Source organism: Oncorhynchus mykiss, chromosome 7, assembly GCF_013265735.2.
Source record: "Oncorhynchus mykiss isolate Arlee chromosome 7, USDA_OmykA_1.1, whole genome shotgun sequence".
NCBI classification, from domain to species: domain Eukaryota; kingdom Metazoa; phylum Chordata; class Actinopteri; order Salmoniformes; family Salmonidae; genus Oncorhynchus; species Oncorhynchus mykiss.
This window is the reverse complement of record NC_048571.1, coordinates 40,155,089-40,173,685: the sequence shown is the minus strand read 5'-3', so window position 1 is coordinate 40,173,685 and position 18,597 is coordinate 40,155,089. Positions and strand designations below refer to the sequence as shown.

At 44.2% G+C, this 18,597-nt stretch overlaps 1 protein-coding gene across 15 annotated transcripts in view; it reads left to right on the top strand.

The window, feature by feature from the left end:
- Window positions 1-18,597, top strand: part of LOC110527741 (neuron navigator 1) — a 139,973-nt gene that overhangs the window by 101,585 nt on the left and 19,791 nt on the right. For 4 of the 15 annotated variants that reach the window (XM_036983231.1, XM_036983226.1, XM_036983237.1 and 1 more), the window contains 16 exons: window positions 329-772; window positions 1,067-1,117; window positions 1,225-1,385; window positions 4,392-4,592; window positions 5,285-5,337; window positions 9,747-9,770; window positions 10,203-10,280; window positions 12,623-12,631; window positions 13,289-13,378; window positions 14,279-14,390; window positions 14,565-14,683; window positions 15,287-15,295; window positions 16,805-17,016; window positions 17,228-17,390; window positions 17,862-18,036; window positions 18,413-18,510. In XM_036983231.1, the coding sequence (XP_036839126.1) occupies window positions 329-772; window positions 1,067-1,117; window positions 1,225-1,385; window positions 4,392-4,592; window positions 5,285-5,337; window positions 9,747-9,770; window positions 10,203-10,280; window positions 12,623-12,631; window positions 13,289-13,378; window positions 14,279-14,390; window positions 14,565-14,683; window positions 15,287-15,295; window positions 16,805-17,016; window positions 17,228-17,390; window positions 17,862-18,036; window positions 18,413-18,510 (1,999 nt within the window). The remainder of the gene's footprint in view (window positions 1-328; window positions 773-1,066; window positions 1,118-1,224; window positions 1,386-4,391; window positions 4,593-5,284; window positions 5,338-9,746; window positions 9,771-10,202; window positions 10,281-12,622; window positions 12,632-13,288; window positions 13,379-14,278; window positions 14,391-14,564; window positions 14,684-15,286; window positions 15,296-16,804; window positions 17,017-17,227; window positions 17,391-17,861; window positions 18,037-18,412; window positions 18,511-18,597) is intronic. The other 11 variants (XM_036983230.1, XM_036983238.1, XM_036983227.1 and 8 more) reach the window with 10 other exon arrangements.

The following is an 18,597-nucleotide window of genomic DNA, read 5'->3' as shown; positions in this document are numbered from 1 at the left end:
CACACTGTTCAAGTCCTACAGTACGTTAAAATAATACCACTCCTTTTGCTGTGGTATGGTGTTTATAGAATCAGCTATGTAGTCATGTGTTAGTATCGACTCAGTTTGTTCAACTGTCATTTTATGAAGAGTTGCTGTGTAATGTTTTCTTAACCACTTAAAATAGACATAAGAGAACAACACCACAATAAAACAAGTAACTGTCATTCTGCTTGCAGTGTTTTGCACTCATGTCTTAGAACAGGACCAGCCCAGTAGGGTCTCTGGATCCGTCCCGGTGCTGTATGGTGCTGGATCTGACATTCTGTGTCTCGTGTCTAATTCATAGGATGCTGAGCTGCAAGTCTCTGGGTCGGCCGCCCAGCCTTGCCCACTTGGACAAGGTCAACTCCAATAGCCTGGATTCGTGCGTGACCATCCAGGACCTGCCTCCTAAAGTGCCCCCTTACTCTAAGCTCCAGGACCTGGCTGGGTCTGGCTCACGCAGCCCGGCGCCCCGGGGCCTCACCCCTAGCCCAGCACCCGTCCTGCACTTGGACTCCCCCAGCTGCTACCCCAGCCAGACCCTGTCTGGGGGGGGCTCTCCGCTGCTATACCCCAAACTATCTGGCCTGCACCGCAGCATGGAGTCCCTTCCCCTCACCATGAGTGTACCTCCCACTGGAGGATATATCCGGGCAGAGTCCCGAGACAGGGACAGGGATAGGGAGGAGGTGAGGGGCACAGGGACCTGGGTTGCTGGGAGCAGGACCTCCCTCAATCTCCCAGACAGGTGGGTCTTGACCGGAGCAACACCCTGATGATGGGGTGGAATGGGTTGGGTAACCCTCTGCTTGTGAGGGGATGTCTTCACTAGTCACTAGCGCAGCAGTCAGTATCTGTATGTAGCAACATAGAATGATCAAACTATGCTACCTTCTTTCTACTGCAACAGAGATATTATTAATAGCAAGAGATTTTGTGATTTGAAAAAAAAAAACATCTACAGGTTTAACACTGTTTTATCATGAATTGTTTGATAGCAGAAAGGGTCAAATTTGGTTTCTTCGTGTTCTTTCTCTACCAGTTTGCAAACGGACAGGAACACCTTACCTAAGAAAGGATTAGGGTATGTCAAGTAAGTTTGTCATAGTTTCCCGCGACATTTGCTGTATCAAATTATGTAGTATTCTAATCGTCTGAGGCGCATGTTTAATTGTTGCTCTCTTAATTGTCATGCTCCAGTCGCTACAGCTCTGGTCCGTCTGAGGGTCAGTCGGAGGGAAAGGAGAGGCGTCACTCCCACACGGCAGTGAGCCTGACAGAGAGCGAGAGCCCCCCTCAGCTGCCTTCTCCCTCCCACATGCCCCATCTTTCCTCTGGCAAGGCCCACCTCACTAACGTGGGTGAGTCTCAGTTTTCTTTCGTTCATCAACTGTCCTCCAGCTGACTGACTGACAAACTCTGTCTAACTCTAAACTCTCATTAAGACACATCCCCCTGCTGGTTTGTATTTATATTTTGTTCAGTATATACGTATATCCAGTACCAGTCAAAAGTTTGGACACACCTCCTCATTCCAGGGTTTTTAGTATTTTCTACATTATAAAATAGTAGTGAAGACATCAAAACGATGAAATAGCACATATGTAATCATGTAGTACCCAAAACATTGTTAAACAATCAAAATATATTTTAGATTTTAGATTCTTCAAAGTAGCCACTCTTTGCCTTGATGACAGCTTTGCACACTCTTGGCATTCTCTCAACCAGGTTCATGAGTTAGTCACCTGGAATGCATTTCCTTTAACAGGTGTGCATTGTTAAAAGTTAATTTTTGGAATTTATGACAAGGTAGGGTATACAGAAGATAGCCCTATTTGGTGAAAGACCAAGTCCATATTATGGCAAGAACAGCTCAAATAAGTAAAGAGAAACGACAGTCCATCATTACTTTAAGACATGAAGATCAGTCAATCCGGAAAATGTCAAGAACTTTGAAAGCTTCTTCAAGTGCAGTCGCAAAAATCATCAAGCGCTATGATGAAACTGGCTCTCATGAGGACCGTGACAAAGACCCAGAGTTACCTCTGCTGCAGAAAGGATAAGTTCATTAGAGTTACCAGCCACAGAAATCTGCAATTAACCACACCTCAGATTGCAGCCCAAATAAATGCTTCACAGAGTTCATGTAACAGACACATCTCAAAATCAACAGTTCAGAGGAGACTGCGTGAATCAGGGCTTCATTGTTGAATTGCTGCAAAGAAACCACTACTAAAGGACACAAATAATAAGAGAATCTCGCTTGGGCCAAGAAACATGAGCAATGGACATTAGACCGGCGGAAATCTGTCTTTGGTCTGATGAGTCCAAATTTGAGATTTTTGGTTCCAACTGCCGTGTCTTTGTGAGACTCAGACTAGGTGAACGGATGATCTCCGCATGTGGTGTTCCCACCGTGAAGCATGGAGGAGGAGGTGTGATGGTGTGGGGGTGCTTTGCTGGTGACACTGTCTGTGATTTATTTAGAGCTCAAGGCACATTTAACCAGCATGGCTACCAAAGCATTCTGCAGCAATATGCCATGCCACCTGGTTTGCGCTTAGTAGGACTTTTTTCTCAATAGGACTATTACCCAAAACACACCTCCAGGCTGTGTAATGGTATTTGACCAAGAAGGAGAGTGATGGAGTGCTGCATCAGATGACCTGGCCTCTACAATCACCCGACCTCAACCCAATTGAGATGGTTTGGGATGAGTTGGACCGCAGTGTGAAGACAATGCAGCTAAAAGGGCTCAGCATATGTGGGAACTCCTTCAAGACTGTTTAAAAAGCATTCCAGATGATTACCTCCAGAAGCTGGTTGAGAAAATACCAAGAGTATGCAAAGCTGTCATCAAGGCAAAGGGTGGCTAGAATCTAAAATATGAAAAACCTTTATTTGTACTATGTTCTACATTGTAGAATAATAGTGAAGACATCAAAACTATGAAATAATATATACATATAAATAGCCCTTACAGTTGACAATAACATATATATATATATATATATATATATATATATATATATATATATATATATATATATATATATATATACTAAATGACCAAAAGTATGTGGACACCTGCTCATCAAACATCTCATTCCAAAATCATGGGCATTAATATGGAGTTGGTTCCTCCTTTACTGCCTCCACTTTTCTGGGAAAGCTTTCCACTAGAGGTTGGAACATTGCTGCAGGACTTTCTTCCATTCAGGGACTTGCTTCCGTTCAGCCACGAGCATTAGTGAGGTCAGGTACTGATGTTGGGCGATTAGACCTGGCTCACAGTTTGCGTTCCAATTCATCCCAAAGGTGTTCGATGGGGTTGAGATCAGGGCTCTGTGCAGTCCAGTCAAGTTCTTCCACACCGATCTCGACAAACCATTTCTGTATGGACCTCACTTTGTGCACAAGGGTTTTGTCAACCTGAAAAGGGAAAGGGCTTTTCCCCAAACTGTTGCCACAAAGTTGGAAGCACAGGATCATCTAGAATGTCATTGTATGCTGTAGCATTAAGATTTCACTTCACTGGAACTGAAGGGCCTAGCCAGATCCATGAAAAACAGCCCCAGACCATTATTCCTCCTCCACCAATCTTTAAGGTTGTCACTGTGCATTGGGGCAGGTAGCGTTCTCCTGGCATCCGCCAAAACCAGATTCATCCCATCGGACAGAGAACGCATTTACGCTGCTCCAGAGTCCAATGGCGTTGAGCTTTACACCATTCCAGCCAAAGCTTGGCATTGCGCATGGTAATCATAGGCTTGTGTGCAGCTGCTCAGCCATGGAAACCCATTTTTGAAGCTCATGACGAACAGTTCTTGTGCTGACGTTGCTTGCAGATGCAGTTTGGAACTCGGTAGTGAGTGTTGCAACCGAGGACAAATGATTTTATGCGCTTCAGCACTCAGCGGTTCCGTTCTGTGAGCTTGTGTGACCTACCACTTTGCGCCTGAGCCGTTGTTGCTCCTAGATGTTTCCACTTCACAGTAAAAGCCCTTACAGTTAACAAGGGCAGCTCTAGCAGGGCAAACTGACTTCTTGGAAAGGTGGCATCTAATGACGGTGCTACGTTGAAAGTCATTGAGCTCTTCATTAAGGCTATTCTACTACCAATGTTTGTCTATGGAGATCGCATCCATTCGATTTTATACATCTGTCATCAATTGTATATATCATGTTGACTGTTGTGGACCCTGAGTGTCTCTTTACACTGACTCATCAGGGGTGTGCGTGTGTGTGTGCGTGCGTGCGTATGCATGCAGGTATGTGTAAGTGCGTGAGTATGTGGGTGTACTTACTTGCCTCATTGTACTGTGTCAGTCTGCCTCTTACCCATGCCAACCTTCCTGTCTTCCCAGTTTCTCCCATCCCGAGCGGTGCCTGTGTCCCCAGGATAACCCGTTCCAACAGTATCCCCACCAATGACGCGGCCTTCGACCTGTACGGCTCCTCTCCACTGGGCAGCAGCATGTCGCTGGCCGACCGGCCCAAGAGCATGATGCGCTCTGGATCCTTCCGTGACCGCGAGCCCGTGGATGACTGTGAGACAGCTAGCACATGTAAGATACCTGTATACAGATATATCATTCATTTTTTATGGGTAGCCACTATGGCTCTATTTCTAACGCTAGTTCCTTTTGAGTTGTCAGTCTACCACTGGGGCCCTCAGTTGATAAAGTTAAACTCAGGAAATGAATTGAAATTCCAATTGCCATTTGAGCGTGTTAAGTTTTTTTACTCCCTGAGTATATTTTAGGGAACCTGAACATTCCCCTGATGTTTCAGGCCCCGGCCTAGACAACCCTCGAGTCTAGCAGTGTCCTTGAGGCTGTGTTCTCAGTACAGAGAGAGGGGGGCAGAGGGTGAGGCAGAGAGCGAGAGAGATTGAGTACCTCCATGTTAGAGTTATGTAAAGGTATAATGAGGTGACCCAGTTTGTCTCTATCACTTCTCTGAAGTCATTTATCTCTTCTTCAACTTTGTCTGCGTTGGATTATGTTGTTTTCTGTGAAGTACTTATATACTGCCACAAGTGAACTGTCATTTATACCTTGTTGTAAATCTACACACACACACACACACACACACACACACACACAGTAGCAGGTTTACTGGATATAACGTTGTGTTTAAAAATCTGAACAACGATAGATTAGTCATATTGTTAGCATATTCTGTAAAGTATGGATATGGCATATTTCAGTACTAAACCATGTTATGTGTTTGTTCTCTCTTTTTCTACCTCTTTTAGTCCATGGCTCTGTCCTGTCCTTGGCATCCAACGCTTCATCCAACTATTCCTCTGTGAGTAATAGAATTATTGAGTAATCCAGAAATAGTTATTGTGCCCAGCTGTTGTGTGCCCACAGGACATACTTTCATGATATAACTGTTGGACTCTTCACAATGACATGAATGTGTGCGATGCAACCGGAACAGTGCCAGGCCTGGCTAGCCAACTGTACAAATACAGCCGTGTAGTTTTTCTGTCTTTGATTGAAAACATGCCTGAAGTGAGGTGAGATGTTGTGCCAACTGCCACTGAGGCATTCCAGAGCTGAAACCTTGTTCAAAGACAACATTTTACCTCAGAACATTGGGTTTTCTCTCCGTTTCCAAATTTGGCCATTGTTTACGTTCAGATAACTGCCAAAATCAAGGGAACACTTCAGTAAATGAGGAATACAAAGTATATTGAAAGCAGGTGCTTCCACATGGCTGTGGTTTCTGAGTTAATTAAGCAATTAACATCTCATCATGTGTAGGGTCATTATTTGGGCTACCATGTCTAGAAGGAGAGATCTCAATGACTTTCAAAGAGGTGTCTTAGAGGATCATAGGAGGTTTTAAAGGGTGTGTGTGCATGTGTGTCTCAGTTTTCAGATCTCAACCCAATTGAACACTTATGAGAGATTCTGGAGGGCGCCTGAGGCTGCGTTTTCCACCATCATCAACAAAACACCAAATGATGGAATTTCAAGTGGAAGAATGGTGTTGCATCCCACCAATATGCTGTGTTTACACAAGCAGCCAATATTTTGTACCACTAATCGGTCTTTTGACCAATCGCATCAGGGGCTGTATTTTAACAAACCTAACGCAATGGTAAATCTTAAGTGCTGGAGGTAGAGCTATAGGTTAGGGGGTGTTTCCTATTTTCTCAACCAGAATTATAGGCGCAGGAGCTGGCCGTGGCTTTAAAGGGCTAGGTTTTGAGAAATAAGCAAGTTGAAGTATGTCGAGGCTTGAGCCCTTACTGGCCAATCATAAGTAAATAGTCAAATCTATCTTTTATGTATTGCGTTGTCATCAACTCCAAATCGAATGATAGTCTGTTATAGCCTAGTATCCTTGTCCATTATAGCCTAACCTTTACCAAACCATGTTAAATGTAAACTTCAATGAGGTTAGGGACGCCCCGAGGATCAATTATAGCAAGGACATTTGTTAAATAGCCTACAGAAACAAAATAACAAAATGTAGTCCTATCCCATATTTGTTTTTGAACAGTAATTGAATGGCTACAATATAGAAATATATTGTTAACATAGCATTCACACTGATATAGGCCTACTGTAAAATGCATTATATTTGAGCTATGGACATGCCAAGCGTTGTCAATAAGCACGATTAAGTTAACTTTTGATAAGACCTAAAACGACAGTGAATAATTAGAATCAAATTCTAATAAAACGAAACAACAACTTGTTTCAAATATGCTATGTCTAAATACAGGCACCAAAATTCCTCCCCATGGGAATATACTAATTAGGCCTAAGACAACATAGACAATGGAGGGTTTTACGCACTTCCACATTTTTCACAGGAGCTGGAAAAATATCCAATATATAGAGAAAGGGGGAATGTCCACTCACCGTTACTGCTCTCAAATATATAGCTGTAGCCTACCGTCTTCATTGATATGGCCAGTAGTGACTTTGCCACATGAAAGGTAAACAAGCAAACAGGCAAATATAGCCTACAAGTGGATTCAGCACCACGGACAGCGACCGGAATTCCCACGATTTGAAAGTTAGGTCCAACAGAGGAAAGTGTAAAATACAAAATGATCAATAAAACACAATAAACAGTCTTTTTAAATAACTGGATGTTCCTAAACAGGCTTCCTACAGTCACTGACACCTTCCATGCCAGATTGAGTCCAAACCTTTCACAGAAGCGAGATAAAAATAATGTCCAATATAAATAAAACTTAGTGAGTGAATGTTATTTATAATAAGGGTCACGTGGAGAAAATGGTACCTTTCTGAAATGAAGACGAATGGCCCTTCATTCAGCAAGTATATTTTTCTTAAACCCTCCATGAACACTTGAAGAAGAAAAGCCCCTATAGCCAAAATAATAATTCAAACAAAGTGGATAGCAGAGAAGATGTCTACCGTTTACCCTCACTTCTTGTACAGACCAGAGCCTTAGATATGCAGTTTTAGAAACTGTCCTTCGTCCTGTAAGCATTACACGGCAACGCAGGAATTTTGGAAGCGCACAGGGCTGTGGGCCAGAAGGTTGTAGGTTTGCACACCAACGTGGACAAGAGTAGAGGTGGAAAAATCTCATTTATAGTAAAAGCATTTCATGAATCTATCATCGTATTTGCAGGTCCGAGGAAAAAAATGGCCTCTTATAAACATTTAATGCAATTTTGCGTAATTGTACGTTAGCGGAATTGTTTTAATATCACACAAATGACCAAAAATGACAGGCTAAGAAAGGACAGAGAGATAGGCCTATGTGTTCATCCTATTATATTTCTCCAACGCCAAGTCAGTGTGTCTTGTTTGCAACGAAACGGTCCTTATTTTCAAATAATTCAATCTGAGACGTCCTTAGCAATCTGAGCGCCTTTCCACCCGACAGAGTAGGCCTACCGATGCAAAAAAATATGTAAACTTTACCTGCTGGCTACTCTTCTTCTGTGGCTTAACCCAACGAGAGAAGGTCACAAGTGTTTCCCTACAAGCTGTCTGGGTTTAAACATCTATTGCACAGAAAGTGAATAGTTTAATAAATTGATAAGAGACCGAATTTGATTACTTCCCAAGCAAAGTCTATTTTTTTGGTCTCCTCAGCAATAGAGGGTGGAGGTCAGCCTCTGAATGTCAAAGAAACTAAACAATGATATCCCCATATGCATCAGAATCACACATCTTTCCCAGGTATTTTACAGCTTGTTTCTAGCATAAAGCACTATTATAGATCACTTTATTATCATTGGATCCGTTTTATGTTCTTCAAAATCTTAAGCTAACATTGGGTAGGCCTGTGCTTTGTGCCATTTTCTTTAATAAATGGTAGACCTATGGCATACCCTCTCATACCCCCTCAATTCGAGTCTTAGTTTTAACTTAACAGCCCTTCACTGACGCAGAGGTAGTCTATTTAAAGAGTGTGTGGTTGGTGGAGGAATTGACTGACAAGTCTATGGATATAGCAGCCAATAGCCTCATTTCGTCTGTCAAAGAAATGGCCCTCTTGTTGTTAGTCTCATTAAAATTAAGATGGTTGAAATGAATTGTGTCTACATAAATCAGCACCATGAGCTGTCCATTTCCAATTGATTGTGCCACGGTTGCTGCTTTTAGTTTCAGCCACACAATGTAAGTTACTCGAATATCAAAGTTGACCTTCGGTCCTCCTTCTCCTCTTCGCGCTCTCCTTTTCCAAACGGAACAAAACATAAGCTGTAGGTGAGACCCACACGCAAGATGCTGCCGTCATAGGTACAGCCATTGGTTAGGCAGCACACAAAAAAAACTTTTGATTAGCAGGAGCAGAGCAGGCCGGGGCTCAGCATCGGAATAGTCACTGCAGTGTGTCGTGTATCCTATTTTATATTTACACCGTCCCAGCAGATATCTTAGAAATACAACTTTGCTCTGTGCTTCTTTAGCCCATATGGATCATTTGATTGAGACCACACTGAAGAGCCTGAAGGCACACTTGATATCGCTTGCCCGGCGGAGAATCAGATTATGGGCGACATCGGGAACACATCGACATATATCCCAATAAGCAACTCATTCTAAAACACTGAGAAAAATGGACATTTCGTCAATTGCAAATGACGTGACCCTCCCCTGGACTAGATTAACGAAATACTAAACCCTCCTCTTTCTGATCCATCCCTTATGAACTAGCGTGCGTTTAAAAGTTACACCTCTTTGCCGCCAGCCGAAAATAGATCCCCAGAACTTGTCGCAACACATGTTTTTCAGAGCTGATCTGTTTGGTCAAAAGACCAGCCATATAGTTTCAGGAATCTATGCCAATCTACGTATTGAAGCTGTTCTGGTGGCTCGCGGTGGGCCAACGCCCTATTATGTTGGTGTTTCCTTTATTTTGGCAGTTACCTGTTTATCCAGGTCTTTACCATGATGTTTAAATTCTATAAAACCTCACCTCTCGTGAACTACCAAGGCTCACAAGTTGTGGTTTGACTGCTACTGATACACACATCAAGTATATCCCTAAATACAGTCATTATGTTAGGGTGTATTCAATCCTGCCTTTACCCTGCTGAACGGTTACAAGATGCAGTCTGAATCCCCTGCCCTCTATATATAAACTCAGGATTGTACCTTAGGCCAGATCTACCGTTAGACTACCACACCCACCGTAACCTCGACTACTCCCAAGTTCACTCTATGTGCTTTCTTCTCGTTCCTTCTTTCTGTCCTACTGTGCTCTCTAAGACCGAGGAGAGGATACAAGGAGAGGTAAGGCTAACACGTTCTGGTCTTCAACTCTCCCTTGTCTTCATCTTCCAAATCTCATCTCGTTTGCTCTCGTCCATCCGTACCGCTCACCTCCACCCGCTCAGCAGTGCTTCAGGGATCAGAAGCGTTGTTTTCCCCCATTATTATGAATTATTATTCATTTAGCATGTTCAGAGTAACGTGGCATGCTGTCCAGCAACCATTGTTTCTATTGTTACTACTTTATAATTTCATGTTCTCCCATGAGCTTACTTAGTGTCATGCACCTTACCCAGCCAATAACTCATTCCATGTACTACCATACAGTGTAAGGCGCTTTGAGACGTGGAGAAGTAAGCCAATTGTCAAGCCGTCCGTCCGTAAATGACAAGGTGTGATCTTTGCCTGCTCTGCCTTCCCTGAAGGACCTTGTTGTTATTGTCTTCTTCGCAGCAAATCCGCAAGCTGAGACGCGAGCTGGAGAACTCCCAGGAAAAAGTGGCCAACCTGACCACCCAGCTGTCTGCCAACGTATGTAGAACAGGCTTCTCACCCTTTCAACCTCTGTCTCACACACCATGGTAGCAGGATCCATTTGTTTGCTTTCAATATAAAAAAAACAACAAATGTCTTTGTCTGTGTTGGGACATATGATGGATGGAAGCTGAATGAGACTGAATCCAAGTCTGTTAAGAGTCATCTAATAATATGAATGAACCTGTCTCTGGGTGCCAGACATTGTGATGAGGTCTTTAATGCACAAACCAACACAAAAACAATGTCAGACAAATGTTGATATTTTTATGAAGATATTTAAAGCGCCTGGATCATTAGGCATTGATTAAGCTGATGTTGAGCTACGATAGGAACGCATGCATAGTGGAGAGGGTGAGATCAGATATGGTGCTGGCTTTGATAGATTTATGCCCAGTGCATAGAACGCAATCTAACTCGCCAGGGAAAATCTTCTGTCCATTGTTGTGGTTACTAAGCAGACATAAACCTATAGTGTTCTAGATGGTAGGCAGACATAAACCTATGTTGTTCTAGATGGTAAGCAGACATAAACCTATAGTGTTCTAGATGGTAGGCAGACATAAATCTATAGTGTTCTAGATGGTAGGCAGACATAAACCTATAGTGTTCTAGATGGGATAAATGCCCACCTTGGCCTGGTCGTAGCTGTACGTGGTGCTGGTTAAAGCTGGCTTTGGCCCTTGCCAGCTATGGTTAGCCTACTAGAGGCTTGCTCTGGCTCCCGCTCCATACCCATACCCAGTACAGCCAGCGATGCTGGTGGAGATTTATGAACCATAGGCACAACATGGTCTCAGGGCAATTTGTATTATTCTGTACGTAAATATGTGAGACTCTATTTAGTATGATATATTATGTTACTTGAGCTAACATTATGAATGGAATAGTCGTCTTACAATATCATACGAATTAGAGGTCGTATAGTATCATGCGTCTTGCCCTGTCGTGCAATAGCATATGAATTCTAGGATGTCATTTATCACACGTAATGGTGGATGTGTAGGATAGGTCTTTCTCTGTGACCAAGTTTTCTTCTTGTTGTGTCATAACAACAAAGGAGAATTATGGGGAGAATTTACGTTGGTGGGTAGGTGAACTAACAACAAAGGTTAGAATAATTTACGTGAAAGGTTAGGGGAACTAAAACGACAAAGATTAGGTTAATTTACATAGCATGTTAGGTGAATTGGGTTAACTTTAGAATAAGGGTTAGGGGAAGGCTTAGCAAAAATGCTACCGTTGTCCCCGACGCGACTCGGAACACACAACCTTTGGATTGCTAGGCGGTCACGGATCATGCTCGCCTATCCTCCCCAAGCAACCTCTCTACTTTCGTTTCTGTCTAAAGTAACTAGACCATTAGTAAGTATCATACATCTTGGAGGTACTCAGAAATACGTAAAGTATGTTGCGTATAGTTCTGAGGCCAGGCTGGGCCCACAGGGGGTAAACCATCAACGCTGCACCCCCAACAATCTCTTCTCTCTCCCCTGTACTGCCACAACCCCTTTTATTCTCTCTGCACTATACCTCCCCACCCCATACGCCCCTCACCCCATCACCCTCCCCGCCCTCCCTGCCCCTGCTTCTCACACCTCAGCCTAACAATCCGGCAACTAGATGCTACGTATATTTGATGTGTTACGAGAGTGAGCGACTGACTGCCATGTACTCTGTATGTTCATGCTGAAAGAGACATGAAATCTTGGGAGGTGTCGACCAATCTAAAACCAAAGCTCTTTTCAGGAACTGCACTTGATGACTATATTGCACGCTGTTTAAGCAAAGAAAGTCGAGTCCACTACAGTACTAACACTGTCCATTGGCAATACCCTTTAACCCGGTCTAACCCTCTAACCTGAGTGTGTTACTGCTACTGCATGATTGAGTGTGATATGACCACAGACCTTGGTTCAGTGTTAATACATGCATAAACAGTATTTATAAAACAATTGATAAAAACCTACACAGTAGGAAAAATTATAATTTTGCTTCATCCATTACGCACTGGATTATTGTCTCTTTATTATGTGATAAATTGTACGATGTCGCTATTAACTGTAATTTATTATTACTGTAATTAGCTCTCTGGCCCAATGTCTGTGTGTGTGTCTAGGTTGCGTGTCTGTGTGTGTGTGTGGATGTACGTGTGCGTTCATGTGTGTGTGCACGTGCACATACTGTATGTGTGGGTGCATGCGAGGAGTGTGATCCCGGCCTAACGCCACTGTCCCTCTCTCCTCCACTGTTGGCTGTATTGACCGCTGGTTCTGGACTCTTTGCTGCCCCCTGCCTGCTGGCCGCTGACCCACACCTCTGGATACTGGGTGTAGCAGCTAGGCCAGGTTTGTTGGACTGTCTGTTGCTTCCAGATCCCCTCCTCCGTCCTTCGCTGTCGCATGACTCTCTCTCTCTCTCTCTGACCGTCCATGCCGTTCCGCAGGCTAACAGGCTGACCTGGTGCTGAGGTTCCTGTTTTAGGCGCCGTGTGGCGACGCCAGCCAGGCCTCGACACCTACCTTGAATCATGTGGATGATGGCATATCTATAGTTTTAGCCTCTGTACTTTACAATTGCCATGTAAACAGTAGCTCATGTTGAAATGTAAGAGAATGTAAAGATGGTAGCCTTGTTACAAGATGCATACACATACCATATAAGTTAAAACGGCTGAGGTTTATTGTTACTCTATTACATTAGAGTCACATTCACTACTGTGAGGGTTCAGAACGGTCTCTCATGCTACATCGGGTTGGAGAGGCCTGTGCCCCAGTGCCATACTCCAGTCACCACTCACTCACTCACACCCCACCCTCCTCTCCTCCCGTCCTTTCATCCTCCACAGCTGTCCATCCCTTCACCCCTCCCTCCTTCTGGCAGATGGAGAAAGCCATTTGCTTGATGTGCAGTGAGCCTGTGGTGCCTGTGGCCTCTAAACGGCAGTGACTCATCTCTGTGTTCTCTCTCTGTCTCTCTCTCTCTGTCTCTCTCTCTCTCTCAAGGCTAATTTGGTAGCAGCGTTCGAGCAGAGCCTGCAACTGATGACGTCACGTCTGCAGAGCCTGTCGGTCAGCCAGGAGCAGAAGGTACCGGTAAATGCAGCTGCATTATTCTGCCCTCTCTTACATCCTTCCACGATGAGGGGGGGGGGGATTATTTTCCAAATCTTCAATGGAGCAGAGTTCTGCGCTATTCATTTACTGTCCAGCTATTTCCAATCAACGTCAAATAAATGTCCGTAAGATATGTTTATCATTCAGCGCTCTTTCCAGTTCACCATAATTAGTTGTTAACAAACAGAGCTTCAAGTTGTGAGAATTTCATCAAAAAAATGCATCTGGAGAATTCATGTTTATCCAATAGTTTTTCAAACAAATGAACCAATTTGACTTTTGTTATATGAGAAGGCTGAGCGCAAAGTGAGTGTAGAGTGTAGACAGAGTCTGATCTCCTCAGTGTGTTTTGACAGTCAAGGCTAACATCCTGGACCACAACATGCCCTTGAGCGTTTGCCGCATGACCACCCCAAAGCCCTGGCATCGTCTAACTGTATCATGCTGTTGGAGAGCAGAGGACAAAGACTGTCAGGAGGACAGGAAATTAAATCTAGGTCAAAAGTTGACATGGTGCTAAGGTCTTGTTTTCACCAGCCACTCAGCACAATCCTTCAGGTCTGAGACACCATAGGCACACCAGAGTCAGTCCCCCCATGTAGGACTGCTGTCAGCTGCTCAACGGGGTACATTAGCCCAGAAGATATACAGTAGGGAGTCCTCTCTCAACATCAGAGTAAGATTGCAAAATTCCTGTAACTTCCACAAAATTCCCAGGTTTTCCCAGAAATCTTGGTTAGAGGATTCTCCGATTTCCTGCTTCCGGGAATCTTCCAACCAGGATTTCTGGAAAACCTGGGAATTTGGGGAAAGTTACCAGAATTCTGCAACCCTAGAGGCAACAGACAGTTGTAATGTACTGGTCCTGTTTCCTTGTAGGACTCTGAGCTGACTGATCTGAAGGAGACCATAGAGATTCTGAAGACGAAGAACACAGAGGCACAGGATATAATCCATGTGGCCCTCAGCAACCCTGACATCCCTCCCAAAGGTATGGAGCCAACCAAGGGTCTAACGTTCTTTCAATATAATCCCTTTGACCATTCCCTCTCTTCTCCAGACCAGGTTTTCTCTTCTTCACCGCCCTCACTAGCTCCTCTTCTCTTCTCTAGAACGTTTTTTCTCTCTCTTCACTCCCCCTCACTAGCTCCTCTTGTCTCTCCAGAGCTGCAGATGAAGAGGCAGAACTCTTCTGAGAGCATCTCCAGCCTGAACAGCATCACCAGCCACTCCAGCATGGGCAGTCTGAAGGAGCAGGAGGCCAAGAAAAAGAAGAAGAGCTGGGTGAGGGCACAGAACCGTCTAAATATAATAAGGAATTAGAGTCAGGATTCTAATTGGGTTTCTGGTTCTATGACTAGGGTCTTTAACTAGGGTCAGGGCAGTGGTACTGTCTTGTCAAAACGGTCTGGATTTTTGGATCAATGGGATTTGATCGGCCTATTGGTGTCCAACGTTGCGAAAACCTACAATTTGAGTTCCTGGAGTTCACTATACCAAGAGTTTACCACTGGACTGGCTAGTAACAAGCAAAGTGGGTAACTTTACTTCACTTTATGCGATCTAGCTAATGTATGTATTCATCAAGCATTCATAAACTCCACATAACATGTTTTACACGAGCTATAAACCAACTGAAACATTCTAAAGAGCTTATAAAATAGCAACATCATGAAGTTATGAGATTGGCATAGAATAGGATTGCTACATTTTAGAATCCTAATTTATGTTTTGCATTGAAAGGAGAGAAACCATCCAGCCACTCGCTCTGTGTCTGTGCTCCTGCATGTGTGGGTTCTCACTCTCTCTCTCTCTCCAAATCTGATATGAAGTATGACTCCTCTCTGATCTCTTTCTCATGCTTCCCTGCTACTGTATTTTATTCAGGTCTTTGAGGTGAGTAGTGGATATTGTAAGAGCCCCAAGCCCCCCCCCCCCCCCCCCCCCCCCCCCTCTCCCTCCCTGCACTGATGAGTCATACTTGTTAGGTATTTGGAAAAGCTGTGTGGTTTTTCATCCCATATTAAACCTAGCCAGATCCACTTCATTCACTAACTGTACTTTACGGTAGCATACATTTTTATGTATACCATTTACAGTAAATACAGTATAAGGCAGATAAATGATTCAGAAATGACAAAGTAAATTGGATCATCAGACGACGGCAAATGTTGTTTTCAAATTCTGTTTTGTTTAGTGTCCCGAGAAGTTTTGACTTTGACTCTGAAAGTTAGTGAATGACAGTGACATTTTTTTTTTGCCAGAGGACAAAATAAACATTTTTTTGTGATATAGTCACCCCAGCCATTTCCTGTTGTTTTGTTGTGGTACAGCAGTCCTCATATTTGACATATCATGACAAAACGTCAAACTCAACACAATTCTTTTTTTTTAAAGCGTATGTATTGTCGAATCATAGCACTCCCTTTGTTTAAACTGTACAGACAGTACAGACACTTAAGAAATGTGGATAATTCCTCGTATAGGGTTCTACTGTGAACAAAGTGAACATAAACACAAAAATCATTTGGTCATGATTCTTGCAACAACTCAAATCTGTACGGTCTGTACAACGCTCACGGCTTTTTCCACCATGGGGCAGTTCTTTTCTCTCTTCCTTCCTCCTCATTGGACATAACTTAGTGAACATAAGTCTAGTGAACGTCTCTGTCTCATCGCCAGATGCTTATTTCTATGTGCTCTGTTCCCTACAGACTAATCTGCTAGGTTATGTTGCGTGGACTGCGTCCATAGGACTGCGTCCCATGACTAGTGTTCTGCAGGGTTAGGGTAAATTCCATTTCAATTCCAGTCAATTCAGGAAGTAGACCTGGAATTCCAATTCTATTCAATGCTTTTCAGTTGGGACAATTTGGATTTGGAATTTGGTTTACTTTTTTTGAGTTGACTGGAATTCTTTATGAAATTTACCTCCGCCCTCGATTAGCCTTGGGTTCTCACATTTACCCCCGCTTCACCACAGAATAGAGGACAACACCGGTCTCACATTACCCTGCTTCACCAAAGAAAAAAGAGGACACCAGCATAGGGGTCGGGAGAGTTGGGGATTTTGAGGACAGCCTGTTTTTTCTTTCTTTCTACTGGCTATATATTCAAGTGTCCAAATCAAAGCCGAGTAATGACTTCCAAATAAACACAAAAAGAACCCTGCTGTGATTTTGATGAAGAATAGCTGTGCGTGTCAAATAACACCCTTTCCCCCTATAGTAGTGCACTATACAGGGGGGAAGGGTGCCGTTTGAGACACATCAAAGGTCGAATGCATCAACAAATACAGGGATGGTTACAGGAGTCACAACACTGTACGTGTTCGTTGTGCTTCTCTCTGGGTGCCCCACCAGTCTTCAATGCTCACCTCTGCTGTCTATGTATTTCTCTGTGTAGCTGAGGAGTTCCTTTAACAAGGCGTTCAGTAAGAAGGGGTCCAAGCTCTCGGCGTCATACGCCGACATCGAGGAGATCGCCACGCCAGACTCCTCGGCACCCTCCTCTCCTAAAATCCCCATCCACCACGTGGACAGGGATGGGGATGGGGAGGGAGATGGAAATGGGGACATTTCCATGATGAGGTCCTCTGTCTCTGCGTCTTCCTCTGGGTATGGTCAATTCCTCTGGTGCCCCTCCGTTCTAAATCATGTTTTGCTTCCTTAAGAAACATATTTCAAATGGGCACCAAAGGGCACGTGTATGAATGTCATGTACCGTTATCTCTCTTATTCATCTCTATCACAGAGTTCAGTGCAATTGAGGTGGTACCTGCCACCTCTTTTCAGTCTAAGCAAGGTGTGTTCTTCTCTTCTTCTCCAGACTGTGCGAAGGAGGCGAGGAGCCCCCGGAGGATGAGAAGGTGGTGACCACGCTGCGCTCGGCCCTCTGGGAGAAGGAGAGGAAGCTGACAGACATCCGCTTGGAGGCCCTTAGCTCCGCCCACCAGCTGGAGCAGCTTCAGGAGGCCATGAACAACATGCAGGTGTGTGTGTGTGTGTGTGTGTGTGTGTGTGTGTGTGTGTGTGTGTGTGTGTGTGTGTGTGTGTGTGTGTGTGTGTTAGAGGTCCTGCAACGGGTCGGACACCCACGGTTCAGAATGATATTGCGTCGAAAACGTTTTAAATCGAGATCTTTAAAAACATTTTTTTACAATGTTGTGTTGCAATGTGTTGCAAATTCCATCCTGTGAGCGGGACTCTTGTGTGTTTGGACTCTTGTGTGTTTGCGAGGTGTGTGAGCATGCCTGCATGTGTCTGCGTGTCTTTGTGTTACCCAATGTAACGTCTACTGTAACGTGAGGGGGTCAGGGTCAGAGGTCAAACCGCACAAACCTATAACTGGTTTGTGCGGTTTGAACTCTGACCCTGACCCCATTACGGCCCTACAGGAGTCCCCTCATTAAGTAGCTATGTAAGTATCACCCTAATCCTACACGGTGTGTTCCTGCCTGCAGATGACAGTGGAGAACCTGAAGGCAGAGAATGACCAGTTGAAGACAGGCGGTCCTTCCACCTCCACCTCCCAGTCCTCCGGCCTGGCATCACTCGGCACCGCCTCGCCACGCCAATCTGTTGCCATGTCTCTGACCAAGACCTTCAGCATGAGTCTGGGAGAGGGCAGCCCCTCTGGTGAGGCCTGGCGTCAGTAACTAGAGGAACGCAGTCATCACTCAACAAGTCTTAAGACTGAATTTCATGAATTCAAGGAGACAAGGGATAATTATCATGAAGCATTTCAGCTAAATAACCCTCCTTAGTGTGCAGGGTGAAAGGGTCATAACTCAGTGATAAGTAAACATACAACTGTCTAACAGAACACAAGGACATTGTGTACCCACGTTTATGTGTTTGACATGTAATTATGACATGCATGTAGGACACTCATTAGATTACTCCTTGACCCAGTGTCTCTCTGGCTGACTACCACCCATACCATTCTCTCTCTCTCTCTCTCTCTCTCTCTCTCTCTCTCTCTCTCTCTCTCTCTCTCTCTCTCTCGAAACAGACGTGTTCCAGACAGACACCGTAAGCCTCCCCGCTCCCAGGGACGACACTCGCGTGAGAGTGGTGGTTCGCGTGGCCAATCTGCGCGTCTTCAAAGATGTGAGTCTATTTATACGATTCATGATTTATGTATGAGCATGATGGTGAACCGTTTAACCTCTCCACTGCTCCTGTCCTCGTTCAACA